This window comes from Carassius carassius, chromosome 40 (genome assembly GCF_963082965.1).
Source record: "Carassius carassius chromosome 40, fCarCar2.1, whole genome shotgun sequence".
NCBI classification, from domain to species: domain Eukaryota; kingdom Metazoa; phylum Chordata; class Actinopteri; order Cypriniformes; family Cyprinidae; genus Carassius; species Carassius carassius.
Genome location: NC_081794.1, coordinates 17,734,750 through 17,754,620, shown reverse-complemented (window position 1 = coordinate 17,754,620; position 19,871 = coordinate 17,734,750). Strand labels below are relative to the sequence as shown.

The following is a 19,871-nucleotide window of genomic DNA, read 5'->3' as shown; positions in this document are numbered from 1 at the left end:
CCAGGCTCTTAGCTGGGCTGGACAGTATGTGATTAGAGCTGCATGGGGAAATGATGCAGTGGCTGAATTTTCCTCTCATCGAGTTCCCTCAGTGGGGTACATAACCCTCTACGTCTGTCCCTCCCACTCTTTCTCTCATTTTCTTCCACCCTCCCTCCATCCTCTTTCTTTCTCTCCTTGGCGCAGTGCAGTCAGCACATTGCATTACCTGTTCCAAATCCACCGGCCCGTCCCGCTCAGGGGAAAACCCTCCATTCCACCTCCACATATAGGGGGCTGCCTTGGGCAGTGTGCCCACTGCATATATGAGGGTTTTAAAACTGCAGTGTGTGTGTGTGTGTGTTTGCAGCCCCAGCAAATATTTGCCTTTGCACTATGAGTTTCGCCCGAGTCCATTTGTTCAGCTTATCAGGATGTCCTCTGGTGAGAGAGCATTGTGTTGCAGTCATTGTTCATTGGGTTCAATAACAGTGCCAATACTGATGAACAGGAGAATAAATTCCACCACACTCTTTTAGGACTTTGCGTTTGTTTGAATGTGCACTGTTAATAAGCTCAGTATCTTAGTCAGATGCTTCCCAACCACAGCTACAGGAACCAGCTTGTCCAACTGAATGAGTACAGTGAGACTCCACAAAATGTTATGTCTGTTAATCAACAACAACAACAAAAACCATCCTACTTTGTATTTATTTATTTTTTCGAATACTTATGTATGGCAGTCTAAACATTGCTGCCTAAACCAGGCCGGTTCTATGGGGGTGCTAGAGAGTGCTAACGAAAGGTTAGGGTAGTGTAGGTGGGGGGAGTGCATGTACAGTTCTCTCTCCACCTTCAATACCACGACTTGGGTGCCCTTGAGCAAAGCATCAAACCCCCAACTGCTCCCTGGGCTCCGCAGCATAAATGGCTGCCCACTGCTCCGGGTGTGTGTTCACAGTGTGTGTGTGTGTTCACTGCTCTGTGTGTGTGCACTTCGGATGGGTTATATGCAGAGCACGATTTCCGAGTATGGGTCACCATACTTGGCTGAATGTCGTGTCACTCACTCACTCAGCTAGAATCCACTCACTGCTCAAATCACCAGAGTTTTTGTTTAGGTGTTTTCTTCAGCATGAATTATCTCATTATAACAAAGAGTAGATGCGATGCAAATAAGATATTCATTGTGCTGTATAGAGAACTTCATTGATTATAATGTAACTTTGTGTGAACACAATGAACTAAGATGAATGACAGGTTTGTAGTGATTATAAATGCAATGGATGGCACTAAAATCTTTATATACTGTATACATTAAGGTAAGCGCACCATCAGTGATTAGATTCTGGAGCTGGGCTTGGGCTAAACTATGTTTTATGTTTAATTTTTCTTTCCTTCCTTTAATAATTTGGAATTTTACATGTTTGTATTTGCTCTTGCCTACATAACATTTTTAGGTACATTGAAATATTTGTAATGGCATGGATATTTAGACAGCATTGGTGAAATGTTATCTTATGAAAATGAACCATGTTTTTTGCATATTGATTACCATTTGTATAACCACAGTTTTACTACACTTTGACTAATTTGTGATTGTGCATTTTTGGCTATAATGTACAAAAATGCTTTTTAAGGAGCAGGCAAGTCACTCAGTTTCAAAACACAGCCTTTGTGTTTGTTTATTGATTTCTCTCAACAGAGTCTGTGATTGGTTGTATTGCAGTGTAATGTTTTTACAGTACAGTATGTCAGCCCTCTTCTCTCGACGTGTGTATTCTCTCTACATTGAGCGGGCAGGCTGACGAAAGCTGTTATGTGCTGTGGCGTGTCTTAGTTGCATCAGTTTCTCATCTTTACTTTGGGGTGCTGTTTGTGGTTTCAGAGCATCTTTGCCCAGTTCCAGTTCAGCAGTGAGAAGGTGCTCCCATCGGACGCTCTGCGCAGCGCTCTGGCCAAAACCTTCCAAGACGAGCAGCGCTTCCAGCTGGGCATCATGGACGACGCGGCCGAGTGTTTCGTAAGACTTTTATTTTATCCCCATTTCACCCCTTTCTTCCACACTTTCTCCGTACAAGCTACTTTCTGTTTTTGCTGACACAATGATCAATTTTACCTCCTCTCTTTTCATCCCTCTTTCTCTCTCAGGCATTTCCTCCTCTCCTCTCACCTCTCCTCAACCCTACTTTCGTCTCTCCTCGCGTCCCCTTTGCCAGTTCAGTCTTTTTCTGCTCCTCTCTTGGATTTTGTCAAACTTGAAAGCTTGCTGCTTTCGCTCATCCTTGTGTAGTTTGAAGAGTGGTAGAAATGGAAACATGAAGTCTGAGCAGCGTAGGGAAAATAACTCCGGAGGAAAGCAGACAGCTGAAGTTTGACAACTTTTTTTAATATTCAGAAATTACTCCATGCACTGAATAAGATGTGCCTCAGTGACTTTCTGGCAGGATGTATTGGCGTATCTTTGATAATTATATTTGATTCAAAATGGCTGGCTGATAGGTTTCTTTGAGAATGCGACAAGACTTTAAATAAAACTGTCTGATGTTGATTCATATTTAACTGCAAAGTAATGCATGGTTTTATTTCCTTCCGTTGTAGGGAGACTTGTAGGGAGGGAGTTGTAGGGGGAGTTGTAGGGAGATTTTTTGTACTATGTAGTATGATCTTATGTAAATTCTTACTGTGTTTTTAGAGCTTTCCAACATAGTGGATATTTTGTCAGCAATGTAAATACAATGGCAACAAAAAGTGGCATAAAGACACACTTAAAGTGTCATAAAAAATATCAAATAAATTCTCATTTGCCAAAAAAAAACAACCAATAGATTTCTTCTCAGAACTAACTTTTAGAACAATTCTGAGTCATTGTACAGTACAGTGACTTTTAACCACCAGGTGAATTTCCCCAAGCAGAAAAGCCAAAGATACTTCATCATAATTTGGAACATTATATCTGTTTTAACATGTGAAATGCTTACGAAGATCTGTATTTCTTTAAAAAAAAAAATATTGATATTTGATTAGGTGATGCACGAAAAAAGCATGTATTTGTAAAGACTTTTTTTGTTCAAAAACCGTTTGGGGCTACTCTGTCTTTCTTGGATGAGGCAATTCTAGAATGCATTTTGACAAGTTCAGTCAAAATGTTTTTACAATAAAGTCCATTAAAAGACATTCACATTCATCTACTGAAATGCAAGAGAGGCTTAACTACCACTCACAGTTCATTCCAGATTAGTGTGGGACTAGCATGTGGCTAAAATAGCAACTTGATAATCAAAAACCAGTGAAGATACATAGTACACACATACTGCATGAAATACAGAAATGATTTTAATTAGATCAAACTACTTTGAAGTGCTGAATAAAACATCTTAATTGGTCGTTTTTACTGAGCTTGTCACAACGCATTCTAGGATTACCTCATCCAAGAAGGATAAAGTAATCTCAAAAAGTTTCTATTCATTCTCATGGCTTTTTTCTTAAGTTTTTAGTTTTATTGACTTTGTCAAACTTAGTTAGTTTTGGTTTTAATACTTTTCATTTAATTTTTTTATGTATTTTAAAGCAGCCAAAGTTATTTTAAAATGTTTTCTCATGTTAAGTTTCTCAGCACGTTCTAGTGTTACTAAAGGTTTTAAGTATTATAATAGGTTTATAAGATACCATGTATCAAAAACTAAAATTACATTTGGCTATTTTGATTTCATTTAGTTTGAGTTTTTTCCAGTTATGTAACTTATTATTTCAGTTAACAGTTCAGAAAAAAATTGTATTATTTAGTTTTGTTTTAGTTTTTATTACCAGTTATAAGATTTTTTTCTTATGTTCAGGAACTGCTAGATGGATTAAAATAATATGCACATTTAGACCAATAAAAGTAAAAAATGGCTGATATTGAATCTAAGAACACATTGTTTTTGCCTATGTAGACGGTAGACTGCTCATACACTCATTGGAGTTGTTTTTAAGTGGATATTTAGATTTATGGCCGTAGGTGTCATGGGCTTTACAGGCATATGGCAGCAGGAGTTGGCAGGTATATATACTGGCCCTGCTGTTGCTTTAAATGAGCTCGGATAGGATCATTAAGCATGTGGAAGCTTTCTATAAGGTCTTCCTGTACTCCTCAACCAACTCCTCTAATCCCCAGACCTGATTATTCGGCCTGGACCTGATTAAGGACCATGGATTGTGTTTATCTCACATTTATGTCCTTAAAGGACACACTGCGTGAGCATCAATACGGATAATTGCTTTTAAGCAAATAAGCAATTGAACGATCATTCACGGGCGAGCGGCTGAGCTGTCCAATCAAGATAGCTCGCCGAGAGACCCTGTGATTGGCTCCATCCTAAATACCCATTTATATGCAGCTAGTACTGTCTATGTCAGGGCTTTTCTGCCATAGATCTGTGAATGCAGCTGTGCTTACTCATAAGGTCACAAAAGACAGCATCATCAAAGTGTTATTTAGTTCAATTAGCACCTCGTCTGCAGTTCGGAAACAAAGGTCTGTTTTTGTCGTGGGCTCATTATTTTTAGCTGAGGATCTGTTGAATGGAGCTGCCATGATTTTTTCCCATTTGTTTGACTGCCGCATTTGCAAGGCAGACGCAGGCATGGGGCCAAAGCGCTTGGCGCGCCATCCGTCTTTTAGACGCGACCCCTCTCCTCACGTGCACCAGACGACAGGCAGTACATTAGCGAAATGCCAACTCTTCATTTCTGCCTCGCTCCTCTGCACATCTGCACTCCTGCATAAATAGCTTCGTTATTATCTGAGCGGGAAATGAAATGCTCCATACACTAATGATTTGTTGTGTGATACTCAATGAGAAGTGTCTAGCGGAGGGTGTGAGATGTGATGTTTTCCAGAGTGAAAAATTAGGTTGAATGCAGTGTGTGAAGAGTCTATTTACAAGCTCAGTGTACTCAGTGTTATTAGTTTTGGGGAGTAGATAACTAGTACTTGTGGTACTAACTTACCTATATATTTTTTTAGTTGTTTGATTAACTCTTTCAAGTCCTCTGGAAAACGTTTTTTTTTTTTTTTTGCTAAGAGAATTATAACATAATGCTGTTTTGCTTATTTTATTTTATTTTTTTTATAATATTGCACACAAAGCTTTCAAGCAAGGGGTATAATAAAAAAAAATCCTAAATACTTTTGTCTTAATATTAAAATATATATTTCAAACCTCACAAACCTTTTCCAAGATGACAACGCAAGATTAATGCATATTTTTTTCAGTAGCATTGCTACCTAAAATTGTTTAAAAATGTTTATTGGAATAAAGCTAGAATAAAATAAAAATACATTTTTTTATCCTAATATTGGATGAAAAATTTTAAAACGTGGCTTGGCAACTAACTGAAAATAAAAGCAGTTAAAAGGAAAAATAATTACAGTTAAAATCTGTTAAAAATGAAATATAAAAACATAGCTACTTTAAAATATTATTAAATACTTTAATACAATATAAATAAAACTAAAATAACTTTAAAGTAGTTTTAAAATTGTTATATGTAAGAAAAAAATTACTTCAAAAGAATGTGTGTATATCTTCAGGAAAAAAGTTGTTAGCTCTTAAATTATTTTGTTTAAAGCTGTTATTAAATGCTGTTAGACAGACAGGCAGGCAGACAGACAGACAGACAGACAGATCACCAAAATGCACACAATCATATCTCATAATAATTCAGTCCCTCAACATACATTGAATTAAGTTTCATATTAAATTTTAGGATTGACTAATGCACAAAGGGATGATAGGATCCCTATTTCCCTATAAATTAGTTTTCAAGTTTTATTAGTTAAATCTAGTATACATATTTTGTAAATTTAATGCTGTCACCTTTAATATTTCTGTACCTGGTAAACTGTGCTCTAATTTCAGAAGTAAATTTTATTATTTAATAGCTCTATATAAAACTATTTTGTTGCCTTAGATTTAATGAAGCTGCAGTTCCTTAGTAATTTTATAGTATAGCTTATTTTTCAAATTTGCAGCCTGACTGTAGTTTAACTGTTTTGATTAAAACTGAGTAGTAGCATGTAGCTTGGGGAGCTTTGGTTTTAAAGTAGTTTCTCCAGCAATGGTAGTTGTAGAAGTGGTGCAAATGTGGTCCGCGGCTGTAAGTGAGATGAAAGGAAGGGAACTAGAGATTTGATATATGGTCTTATTCACCTCTCTCACTTTCTCTCCCACTCCCTCATTCACCATCTATTCCTTTGTCAGGAACTTGGAGTGTGATCGATTGATTTTAAATTTGTTCAGCCAGGGAATCAAAAGGACTCTTATGAAAAATAGATATGTTGTTCTCACTTTATCGGATTAACGTGAAGTGAATGCTGACAGAGAAAAATGAATATAAGAGCTGGACCACACAAGTCACTCGATCTGACACACATACACAAACACCCGTTCAAAGATGCCTCACTGTTTAAGTGCTGTATTCAAATGGAGCTAAACATCTTGTTCCAGAATTATTTATCAGAGCCAAATCAAAGGAAAGCCAATACGCTTACACACCGACTCACATTTACTAGAAAAGATCGAAACTGTCTGTGTTGGTTTTCTCCAGGAGAACCTCCTGATGCGGATCCACTTCCACATCTCGGATGAGACCAAGGAGGACATCTGCACAGCCAAGCACTGTATCCCACATCAGAAGTTTGCCATGACACTTTTTGAACAGGTTGGTGGGGGATATTATCTGGGGTTTTTTTGTGCATTTTGTGTGGTGCCTAATATGTATTCTAATTGTGTTTACTTTCTCTTCCAGTGTGTTTGTAATAATTGTGGAGCCACATCGGATCCTCTCCCCTTCATTCAGATGGTGCACTACATCTCCACCACCTCTCTCTGGTAAGTGGAGGACCACGTTTTCATATCTTCCATTTAGTACATATGGTTTTGCTCATAGAGACTAATTAGCTCTGTTCCGAAACTTTGTGAGATGACTTGATGCTAACTGCCTACATAAACAGCTGCTTTCTAAGTCAGCATCCTAAAATTATAATAGAATTGATAGATTTGGAACTCTCTACATAGATTGCAACTCCACTTAAATATAATTTTTTAGTGCGTTTATTGTTAACATGTTTGCTAAGCTAAGAATACAATACTCTAATATGAATAAATATACACTTCCATTCAAAAGTTTGGGCTCAGTAATTTTCTTTTGTGAAAGACATGAATGCTTTTTCAGCAAGGATGCATTAAATTGAGCAGTAATAACAATTATAATATTACAAAAGATTTCTTTTTCAAACAAATGCTGTTTTTTTTTTTTACATTCTTTTGATTAAAGAATCTTGGAAAAGATGGCACAGAAGCACATCTGTTTTCGGTATTGATAATGATGAGAAATGTTTCTTGAGCACTAAATCAGCATATTAGAATGATTTCTTAAGGATCACATGACAGTGAACACTGAAGTAATGGCGGCTGAAAATTTTAACAAGTTATTTTTAACAACAAGTAATTGTAATAATATTTCTCAATAATCCTGTTTTTACAAACAAGATTTTAACAAATAATTGCAGACTTGGACTTTTTTGCCAAAACATTACAAAAACTTACGGACCCAAAACTTTTGAACGGTATATTTAGTGCTTGAAAATAATTAGGTGCGTCCTAATTTGCATACTTGTGCATTACTCTATGCCATTTTGTAGTGTAAGTAGTGCAAGTAGTGTGGTAACACAAAAAATTTTAAATTAAATGTTGTACTTAACAAAAATGAAGTATGGAATGTTAGAAATTTCATGCAAACTCAGATTATGAATGACAAAATAACCTTTTATAATTCATACACTACACAGTTGACTACATAGTGCATAAGAACATAGTGAATAAGTGTATAGTGTGTCATTTGGGACGTAAGTAGTGTGAAAAAAGCACTTAAGGGCCAGTTTTACTAACAGCTTTCGCCAGCACAAACCGTCTTTTGTCCGTCTGTCTTTTTAAAATAATACTGTAAGGTTTTACGAAGAATTAGTGCTGAAAAGGTGTGGACAGTTATTTTTGCGCCTGACCTTTTTGAATATGCATTTCTAGAAGTTTCCCTTTCAGACACAAAATTTATGGGGGGAGAGTATTCAAATAAATCACGCGACACGATTAACTAATGTTTGCGGTCGTCAAATTAGGAGTCATACAATACCAAGTCTATATTAACTTCTTGCAAACCTTAATTTTTTGGCCTCCAGTTCTTTTCAACGTACTATGGTTGATTTATTTCTTTATTCTTTATTTGCAGCTATGCTAATTTGCGCTGCGCTTTGTATATTGCGTTGGTAGATATGTAAATGAGATGCTACGTCTGTGTTCTTTAATTTACGCATTGTTAGTAAATCACCTGCAGAAATTTCCATGCCCATCGGCACTCTTGTGGAATTGCACTCTTGCACTAATTTGCCCTGTTTAGTAAAACTGGCCCTAGTTGTCTTACTTGAGAGCTCAGTGACAATAGCACCCTGTCAAGTGTTGATTTTTCATTTACCCTCTCAAATGTTGAACCATTTGGCTATACTAATACCGTTATGTCTTGCCCTTCACTGTTTTGGCTCAGTTTGCCTTGTGCTGCAAAAATGATGGATACTCTCGTGGTTGAGGGTGATCTATTGGGACTTAGTGGGGTGTGCGACTGTGTGTACGCCGTTTAGTTGTGGAAAACAGGTGATTGTGGCTCCTGTCACTTTGATGTTGAGTGAGGGTTTCGATTTACACATCAGACTGGGAACTGAAGGTAACTTCTACAGTGTTTATCGGGTAAGTGAACCACCAGCTCCAACTGAATGCAGAAGCCGACCTGCTGGGCTGGAATGAGGCTTTATATCATGGGTTATTAGCTGTCATCGTACATATCAGACCCGTGAGAGCCATCTGCTAGAGCTATGTACAGGAAATTTACCCTCCACAAACCTCTCCCTCATGTCCTATTCTCCCACTCTAGTGTATAGATTGTTACACACGTGCAACCTTCGTCTGCCATATTTTACGTCTTTTTCTCTCTTTATCCATCCCAGTGTTCAAACATATAAATCACACATATACTGTATGCACACATATCTACTCTTACAGCCTCCTGAAAATGTTCTTACCTGCTGTTTCTCATATTGAGGGCTCCTTGACCCATCTGATGTTTAGACCATGGTAGTTACATTTGTCCAATGAGCACTGAGTTCACAGATAGGACATTACCCATCACTCCCCATGGAACCTTGTCCCTGGCCCCTTCATTATGCCCACTGTTTAAGACATCAGAAAAAAAAATCTGTATCAGCATTATGGCCATCTGAGGTTCCCACATGATTCTGAATTTCGCTTTTTGGATTTATTATACATTAATAAATAATAGAATAGTTTAACTGCCCACTAAGGCCCTGATTTATTAAGATCTTAAATAAAGGCTACTAATTTGCCATCTGCCAAACTGTATGTGTATTAAGTTAGGGCATTATTTTTGTAATAATAATTGCACATACTGTAAAGTCTGTGAATTGCACATAACAATGTGGTGTTTTTCTAATTTTCTGAGAAGTAGTGGGTTTGGACATAAACAGTTCTGGTAAATATGATTTATTTGTAATATATATATATATACATATATATATATATATATATATATATATATATATATATATATATATAGAGTACAGACCAAAAGTTTGGACACACCTTCTCATTCAAAGAGTTTCTTTATTTTCATGACTATGAAAATTGTAGATTCACACTGAAGGCATCAAAACTATGAATTAACACATGTGGAATTATATATGGAATTATATACTGTGACGAGTCAGCTGCCTCCTCCCTGATTGTCACCGGCACCCCGTCCTAAATCGCCGCCCTTCACCAGGCTCCCAACTGGAGTGGGTGTGTGAGAGGAGGGGCGCTGGACGAGTCAGGGCTGGCGGCGTGTGATGGGGCACACCTGAAGGAAATGGAGCCTCATCACCGCCGCTGTTTAAAAGCCCAACGCGCCACTCCTCGGGAGACCGGTCTCTTCCCCGTGCATGCACACTGGTGTCCTCGTGGGTCCAGGAAGGGTGCGTTGAGGGACTCCTGCGCCACCAGAGAAGTGAGCTGCCGGATCCGCGATACAGATGGGAACCGCACCCGTTTACACGGCCGTCGGGCCAGGATGCCGGGCCGTCCATCCCCTTCCAGTGCCGCGGCCAACGAGAGTGATGCGGCCGCTAGAGGAAGCCGCCGCCCCTGACCAAAGAGGGGAGCGTGTGTGGCCACCGGACTCCGCCCCTTACCTGGACCTTTCCTCCATGAACACTGCCTGACCCACACGAACCCCGCAGCATGACGAGGACACCAGATTCACTGTTTATTTTGGACACTCTTCCCCTTTGGCCACCTTTATCCACTGTTTTATTTGATTTTCTGTTAATAAAAGCCTCTCCGAGGCCTGACGCCACGCCCACTGTGTCTGTCTTGTGCTCCTCCCGCCACAATACATAACAAAAAAGTGTGAAACAACTGAAAATATGTCAGATTCTAGGTTCTTCAAAGTAGCCACCTTTTGCTTTGATTACTGCTTTGCACACTCTTGGCATTCTCTTGATGAGCTTCAAGAGGTAGTCACCTGAAATGGTCTTCCAACAGTCTTGAAGGAGTTCCCCGAGATGCTTAGCACTTGTTGGCCCTTTTGCCTTCAGTCTGCGGTCCAGCTCACCCCTAAACCATCTCGATTGGGTTCAGGTCCGGTGACTGTGGAGGCCAGGTCATCTTGCGCAGCACCCCATCACTCTCCTTAACTTAATAGGATGAAAATTCATATTAAATGCATGTTTTCTTATTTCATGTATTACTTATTTATATCTTACTTTTAAGTTTGAATGTATTTTTTACATACACAAACAAGATTTTATCATCTTTATTTTGTGTTTTATTGTATGACCTTGTCCAGGAAGGAAAGTGTTTTCATTTGATACAAGCATTTTTTTTAATGAAACATTAAAAAAAGTAGATGTTAACCCCCCCCCCCCCCTACAAAAAAAAAGGACCCAAGGAACGGTTGTGACAGGCTGAAGAAAAAACATAGATTTAGACATTGCTTATTGATTTCTGTATTAGATATGAATGCAACAGTTCTCTTTCTTTGAGAATGGATAATGGAAGCTCATGCACAGATATTTCACTTTAAATTGCTGGATACGTATTAACCTTTACCATTTCACACACAGTTTGCTGACTTTGCATTGCACATGTACATAAAAACATGCAGTCTCTCTCCTCTCTTACGCTCACACACAGTCCACAGTAAATTGTGTGCTTTGCCACGTGGCCGTGTGGCAGTAAATGATAGTACAGTGTGTTCCTTCACTCCTGGATGAGTGTACCCCTGTACAGCCTTGAATCCTCACACAATGGTTTTCATATGAACACACACATTCTCTAACTCACTCCAGAAAACAAAGACTACGCAATATGCTCAAAATCCTAACTCAGTGTTTTTCATCCAGAAACAAAGCTGCTAAACTAAGCTCGCACATACCATAAAAAACAATAGAACTCATAGCATTTATTTATTTCTCTCTTTTGTGAAACAGAGGCTTACATTTATCATTCTGAAAGAACCGATTTACAATCCTACACTATAAACTACACATCTACCTACGCATGGCACATTTGGGATTCTAATGAAATACACATCCAAATGAAATTTGTGTTAAACTTATCAAATACATAATTTTATTCAAGGTTTGTTTATTCAGTTGTTTGCCAGTTTGCATTTACATATAACTATATTGCAGTGCAAATTACACCATACTTTTTGTTCTTCCATGAGCATAAATAGATAACTAATTAAAAAGAAGCCTGAATAAATAAAGCTTTAATGCCAAACAACAGTGCAACTTTTTTAATAGTTATATCAACATACCTATAATTTAGTGGTTTAGACACCAGAATCGATCAGAAATTCATAAATCAACCATTTTTGTGCAAATCGTTCGCATTACCATCATACTGTATACTCTATACTGTAGATTATATAGATGAATGGATATGCAGGAAACATGCCAGAAAGGAAAAAAGATGATGCCATCAACCCTCTTAACATCATTAATAATGTGTTGAATATGATGAGTGGTAACTTGAGATCATAAACACTGAATGTTAAACAATGTGAAGTGTGATTCAAGGTCATAGTGGCTTTTTCAGTACATTAACTGTTTAATTCCAAAAAGAACAGTGCGTTTAACATGAAAAAGTTTTTTTTCTCAGTATGACCATCATTTTCAAGGAAAGCACACTGAATAATGCGGAAAGTAAGACAGCGAGAGAAAGGGTAGACCTGTCTGTCTGATGTAAATTAGTGTCTGCATATAGGTTGTATTTAGCCCTCAAGGGACTGTCTCGCCACATTTCCTCCGTGCAGACATGCTGACAGACGCTTCATGTGTGCAGATATGCTGCATGTCAAATGGATGCTATCACGCTTAGCTTAAGGAAACATTAGCCAGTAAAGTATGCTGATTTCTGCACAGGCCTGCGGCTTCTGTCCTGATGGAGACCATGTGGAGATGGAACAGAGAATGAGTGCCGCTACATTAGTTTCTGATGTCTTCTAGGGAATAGTGATCTATGGACGATATATAACATCTGCGTTGAAAAAATTGAAGACGATTTAACACTGAGCTGTATTATACTTTTAATTATGGTTCAACATTATTGTATGTAGAGTTGTGTGTGTATTTCCTGTCAGTGGTGTTTACACTGGTGCTTGAGGACACTTCTGTCTCTTATTCCCTCTGCTGCAGTAACCAAGCTGTGCGAATGCTGGAATGTAAGGAGAAGCCCACGCCTGACATGTTTGGAGAGCTTCTCCGCAACGCCAGCACCATGGGCGACCTGCGAAACTGTCCGGTGAGTACATACACGTCTAACACGTCTAACGTCTAAATATTGAATACTTTTTTTTTATATTAAATAAAAAGGATTTATTTTGTGAGAATAAAGACACCGTGGACTGCTAGATGAGACATGAAACAAGCTTACAGTATGGAGGTCTAGGAGTAACACTTAAAATAAAATGAAGGAATAATAAATGTCTTAGATGCTCTTCTTTGTTGTTTTGTCAAATGCTTTTCTTAATCCATTTCTAAGTTGAGTTATAAAAAAGAAAAGAAAAAAGTAATTTGACGGTTCTTTTGTTGGGGTAACCAGTTAAAAAAAATAATTTAAATTGCATAAAAAAATCTTTTACTATTTTGATGTATTTAATTACATTTTAAAACATTAAATAAATAAAAAATTTTAAATATGTCAATTTATTTGTTAGTTTTATAAGTGATTCGTTTATTTCAATCTTATGATCGTATTATCATCCAGTCAAATCCCATTGGATAACATTTTTCATGTCTTCAATTGTCTGTCACTTAGTTGGATTTTGATTTTGGCCGTTAACTTGATCTTCATGGAAGTGATTTAAAACAAACCCTTTTTAAAGCCACCCAGATACTCATTTAAGCTCTGCTGTTCACGTGTGGAAGCATAAAGACTGTCTGTTCTTTGCCCAAGAGAGTGTTTTGCTTACTGCTTCTCTCTTCTTTTCAGATGACAGACCCCCCAACACACACACACAGTCCTACCCTATTACACACCAGCTGCCGATCAGCTCTTACCACACACTGTGCACCCTCACCCCGCCATAGGGGGCGGATGATTTGATCAACCCAGACACGCTCCAACATCGTTCAGCGTGCTTAGGGAGAAACCCATGTCAGCTCTATACAGTCTGCTCCATACCAAATCAGTGAAATGAGTCGAGTTGAAATCCATGCTTTCATTTCCAGTGATTTTCCATTTGTCGATTCCCTGAAATGGCTTTATTGAAATGCAGCTGAGATCGGTAGCCTGTAACGTCACTGCTCTTTAGAAGCTTAGTCGTCTGGCCCTTAAAGCATGTGTTTGTCTGGATTCCCAGCGCTTGGCAGGACAGACTGCGGAGCTGAGGCTGACAATGATCTCTAATGGGACACTGTGTGTCTGTCCCAAAGCTCAGCAGTGCTGCCGCTGCTGGCTGTTCATTGGCTGCCTCGCTTGTGTGTGTTTGTCTGTGGTGGAGCGACTGAGGCGGAGAGAGAGAGAGGCTGGTTCTGACAACTGGGCTCTTTGTCTAATCCCTTCCTGCCCAGGTCTGGTGCCAGCCTGTTTGCCACCCCGCTGCCTGCTTCACAAAGGCAGTGCCCGGCTAGATTTTTGTACATTGAGGGAAGGGGTCAGGTTGGGAGTGGTGCTCGCCGCCAGAGCCTGTTTCCGTATACTGCTGCCAAAGTGCTCGATGGAGGGCGGTGACTCAAATAGCACAGCTAGAACATTGGGTGCAGAACATAAGGCCCTGCTGGACCGTGTTGCCCTGTTTGAAGCGTTCCTTTTATCTCTCCTTCACCTTTTCTCTCTCTTGCACACACATGCACATGTGATCAAGATGCCCTCTTTTTTGTCTCATCGTTTCAGAGTAACTGTGGCGAGATGTTGCGGATTCGGCGGGTTCTGATGAACTGCCCGGAGATCATCAGCATCGGCCTGGTGTGGGACTCAGATCACTCTGATCTAGCCGAAGACGTCATCCACAGCCTGGGCACGTGCCTGCGGTTGGGTGATGTAAGAGTCTTGCATGCACGGACAGCACATTATCATTGTTTCTTTTTGTCACCATTTCAGTGCAGTAACCTTGAGCTTCCAGCTCCCTCTCTCTTATGCACAGCTCAGGACAAGAGGAGGAGTGTACTCTTTGTCACATTCAATATCACTGTGGCCCCACTAGTGTTACAGCGTTCGCACATCAACTTCACAGCAGGGTTGTGTGCCATTCTGTGTTGCATAGAATGCAGAACTTGAATTTAAGTCCGTAGAAAATAGAATGAAATTCAAAGAGACTAATATAACAGGTGTTTTCATACACAGCATATGGAGTAATGGCTGCCTTAAATTCAGCTTTTCCTTCACAGGATTAAATACATTTTAAAATATATTATCATATATTATAGTTTTACTACGTTTCATCAAATAAATGCAGGCTTGGCGAGTAAATTATAATAAGAAGATAAACTATGATTATTATAATATTTGTTGGTTAATATTATATATACAGTATAAAATTTGTATTAATGTTATCAGTCAGTACACTTAGTTTACCAAAATGTTATTGTTTATTCCATATATTATGTATTAAATAGATTTAGATAATAGAATAGAACATTTTTGATTTAGATTTTTGTTTATTTTTATAAACTTGCATTTTCTACCATATGGCATAATTGAAATCTATTTTGATACCCTTCTTTTGAACTTAAATTAATATTTATCAGGAAATAACTGGGCTTTTGCCAAAATTAATGATATAATAATGTTTCTTTGCTAAAATAATGAATTTGAATAATGAATAATGAATAATGAATGAGTTTTTTTTTTAATTGCAAGTGAAATCCTCCTGTCACTGCAATTCATATTGCATCAGTTACTTCTAATTCAACATCCTGTTTATGTGTGACTAATTCCATTCAAATTCAAAATCATGACTTCAAAGAGAGACAATTCTTAAAAAAAAATTAACCCTTTTTGAAGGGACCTTGTTTAGAGATTTGCTCTCATTAACATTGTGTTACCTGTTATTCAAATGTTTCAAATTACTTAAATTATTCACATAATTATGTTGAAACTATTCTTATTATATATATATTTTTTTTTTCAATTAACTGTTCATTTTTTTAATCTTAAAATAAAATGCTCTGCTAGTGCTAAACAGTCAATATTTACTAGTAAAAACTGTAAATTTTTCACTATAGGATAGTATGCGTAAACTCTAAATCTGATTGGTCCTTATGGTCAATTTTCTCTGTATGTGGCCTCCCTCCAGCTGTTCTACCGTGTGACGGATGAGAGGGCCAAACAATCGGAGCTCTACCTTGTGGGCATGGTTTGCTACTACGGCAAGCATTACTCCACCTTCTTCTTCCAGACTAAGATACGCAAGTGGATGTACTTTGATGACGCACATGTGAAAGAGGTAATGACGTGTCTGTCTCTGGAAGCTGATTCTAGTGTTTCCAATTGTGAATGGAGTGTGCGGTTAAGTCTGAATGTACCGAACCTTCACAGATTGGACCTAAGTGGAAGGATGTGGTGTCAAGATGTATAAAAGGCCACTACCAGCCACTTCTGCTGCTGTATGCTGACCCCCGAGGGACGCCCGTGTCATCGCAAGACATGCTGGCAGCACAGCTGGACCTGCATCACAGCAGCAAGGCCGGCTATGACAGTGAAGACTCCGGTGAGACTAAGAGGAAGTGAGATGCGGGATGGAGAGGTAGAGGGTTAAATAAAAAGAAATAATAATACTTCTCATCGCTTATTTTTAGAATCAGATGAAGGAATAGTTAACTTAAAAATGAAAATACAGTCAATCCAAATCCACATAAAACATGAAACAACAAAGGGCTAATTTTTAAACTTGTGATTGGTCTTTTCCATTAATTTAGATTTAAATGGGTACTAAAGTTTTGAAGCTTGAAAATGACTCTATAACTTCATAAGAGTGGTCAATACAGCGCTAATCCATACAGTAGATTTTTTAAACTGAAAAAACTGGTGAGTTTATTTAACTGTTCGTTCTAACTGTCCTTGGTGCATTATTGAGAGTTGTAGTAATGTCTGAATAATTATTTTGAATTAGATCTTTTCACTGAATCAGATGATCTGGTTCATTCATGCAATGGCTTGATCTGGTTACAAGGTTCACAATTGAGTCACCTAGGCTCACAGCAATTCTTGAGTTCACGGTTCACTGGAGAGGAAGATTTTCAGTAAATAAAAACATTTCATTCTGTATCTCATACAATACTATAATATGACTTTAAAACAATGGTTCTCAACCTTTTTAACGCCATTGTCAACTGAAGGCCTCATGGCTTTTCCAGTTTTTCATTAGGATTAAGGATGTAGATTTTTAAAAGTATTGTTTATTCACAATTTCTGCACAATAAAAATGTTTTAAAACTTGGCATGCATACAAAAGTAAATATTTATTAAAAAAATGCCCATAGAGCTTTATGATTTTATTAGTTTTCATGACTTTTCCAGGTCTAGAAATAACACTTTTAAAATTAACCTTATATTATATATTCAGGTTGTAATTCAAAGGGTGAATTAAAGTAAGAAATATCAAAATTTTTACTTGCTTTTGTCTTATTCTTAATAATTTCAAGTCACTTTTACGTTCCTTTGAAAGTTCGATGAGGTCCCCTAGTGGGCCCCAGCCCCCTGGTTGAGAACCACTGATTAAAAAAAAAAAACTATATAGTGGAGTTTTTACATTCCTTTTTGAATCCTGAAAGCTTCAGTCCACATTCTTTGTGAATGCATCATAAAGTATATTCAATACATACTTTGCATTTTCTTTCATACTTCCACAGGTTTTGAATGCAGGTTTGGAATGACATTTCATTTTTGGGTGAACTATCCCTTTAAAATCTGACCTTTGAGCAGTTGCAGCTGGATAGCTGAAGCTAACTTTCTCTATTTCTAAATGCCCTCTCTGCTGTTGTTGTTGTCGTCGTCAGGGAGGGAGCCCTCAATTGCAAGTGACACACGCACAGACTCTTCCACAGACAGCTACAGCTACAAGCACTCTCGATCACACCATGAGTCCATGGCCTCCCATTTCTCTTCTGACTCTCAGGGAACTGTGGTGTGTAATCAGGACAGCAGCGGTTCCCAGAACAGCATGGACACTGCAGGTACTTTAACAAACCCACACGCTCTCTATTATAAATTCCACTGGCCAATTCTGTCAAATTTTCTACTTAAAACCGTTTTTTTTCAGGGGAGGTTCTTAAAGACCAGGCCACTCCCCTTTGTACGCCAAGGCCCTCTTCTACTGGCCGTCTGCAGGACTATAAAGAGACTGTGAATATGATCCACAGCAGACCCCTCTCTTCCTCCTCGAGCTCAGGAGTGGGCGGCTCAGAGGCTGGGGCGCGGGCGAGAGATTGGGAAGACGAGAGCACCAGCAGTGAGTCCAAGTCCAGCTCCAGTGGAGGCCGCTACCGGCCCACATGGAGACCCAGAAGAGAGGCCCTGAACATTGACAGTATCTTCAGCAGGGAAAAGCATCGGCCAGCCGGCTACGCCACGCTCGGACCTTCCCCGCTGCCTGAAGACCCGATGTCACCAGGGCACAGTCAGCTGGTCTCAGGGGCTACGGCGGAGGGGTCCAACATTGCAGCAGCAGAGATGACTGATGGCTCAGGGGGTGTGCCAGAAGCGGAAGTGGAGCATCTACCAATCCCACCACCTTTAAGAGGTGTGGAACAGCAGCCTCGGCTGATACAGAGGATGGAGAGTGGCTATGAAAGTAGTGAGAGGAACAGCAACAGCCCCATCAGCATGGACATGCCACTCAGCGACAACCCAAGCACCAGTGCTCACAGGTAACACAGCAACTTGGCCAAAACGAATTAACCTATATATCGGGGTGTGAAGTCCATATAAGCTGTGAATGCTCTGTGTACCCAAGCCATTTGAGATAATGAGTGTGGGGACCAGCTGTTTAATATTAACATTACTGTAAATTCCCTTGTCAAGTAATGTGTAATATGAAGCTCTCATATATGTAATGGTATGGAATTTGTTTTTTTTATTAAACCAATTTTCTATAAATTTGTGCCAACTACGGAGGGATTCAGGGTGAGCGAATCCACAACAGCTTTGGCACCTATGCTGTTATTATGAATCATCATTATTGTTCTGTGTTCTCATTGGTTTGTTGGCATGTGGGTGATTTGATGTACAAGAAATGCTGTCTACGAATTGCTCGTCCAAGCAGAAAAATGTGTTGTTGCTGCCAGATCTTGATTACCAAAAATCACACCGTATTTGATGCAAACTACTGTAACTTGACTAAAATTTTAATCGCAATTTTAAATATATTAAAATATAAACTTTTTTTCATTGTAATAATATTTTACAATATTACAGTTTTTAATTAGTTTTTGAACAAATAGTAAATGCAGCCTTGGTGAGAGACTTAAAATACACTGAACAAAATTATAAAACGCAACACTTTTGTTTTTGCCCCCATTTTTCATGAGCTGAACTCAAAGATCTAAGACTTTTAATATATACACAAAAGGCCTGTTTCTCTCAAATATTGTTCTCAAATCTGTCTAAATCTTTGTTATTGAGCACTTCTCCTTTGCCGAGATAATCCATCCACCTCACAGGTGTGGCATATCAAGATGCTGATTAGACAGCATGATTATTGCACACGTTCTGATTCTGATTCTGATTCTGATTCTGAGGTGTGCCTTAGGCTGGACACAGTAAAAGGCCACTCTAAAATGTGCAGTTTTATCACACAGCACAATGCCACAGATGTCACAGGTTTTGAGGGAGCATGGAATTGGCATGCTGATTGCAGGAAGGTCCACCAGAGCTGCTGCCCGTAAATTGAATGTTCATTTCTCTACCATAAGCCGTCTCAAAAGGCGTTTCAGAGAATTTGGCAATACATCCAACCTGCCACACAACTGCAGACCACATCCAGCATCTTCACCTCCAAGATCATCTGAGACCAGCCACCCGGACAGCTGCTGCAACCTGTAACTGTACCCACTGACTTGAGTAGGCAAATGCTCACATTCGATGGCGTCTGGCACTTTGAGAGAGGTGTTCTCTTCATGGATGAATAACGGTTTTCACTGTACAGGGCAGATGGCAGACAGCATGTATGGCTTTGTGTGGGTGAGCGGATTACTGATGTCTACTTTGTGGATCGAGTGGCCCATGGTGGTGGTGGGGTTATGGTATGGGCAGGTGTATGTTATGGACAACGAACACAGGTGCATTTTATTGATGGCA

General features: G+C 38.9%; 1 protein-coding gene across 9 annotated transcripts in view; it reads left to right on the top strand.

Annotated features, from left to right (window-relative positions):
• Positions 1 to 19,871, top strand: part of LOC132122260 (inactive ubiquitin carboxyl-terminal hydrolase 54-like) — a 149,221-nt gene that overhangs the window by 109,944 nt on the left and 19,406 nt on the right. For 6 of the 9 annotated variants that reach the window (XM_059532304.1, XM_059532309.1, XM_059532303.1 and 3 more), the window contains 9 exons: positions 1,868 to 2,002; positions 6,571 to 6,684; positions 6,772 to 6,854; positions 12,764 to 12,875; positions 14,469 to 14,615; positions 15,871 to 16,020; positions 16,113 to 16,284; positions 17,573 to 17,749; positions 17,836 to 18,442. In XM_059532304.1, the coding sequence (XP_059388287.1) occupies positions 1,868 to 2,002; positions 6,571 to 6,684; positions 6,772 to 6,854; positions 12,764 to 12,875; positions 14,469 to 14,615; positions 15,871 to 16,020; positions 16,113 to 16,284; positions 17,573 to 17,749; positions 17,836 to 18,442 (1,697 nt within the window). The remainder of the gene's footprint in view (positions 1 to 1,867; positions 2,003 to 6,570; positions 6,685 to 6,771; positions 6,855 to 12,763; positions 12,876 to 14,468; positions 14,616 to 15,870; positions 16,021 to 16,112; positions 16,285 to 17,572; positions 17,750 to 17,835; positions 18,443 to 19,871) is intronic. The other 3 variants (XM_059532312.1, XM_059532307.1, XM_059532306.1) reach the window with 2 other exon arrangements.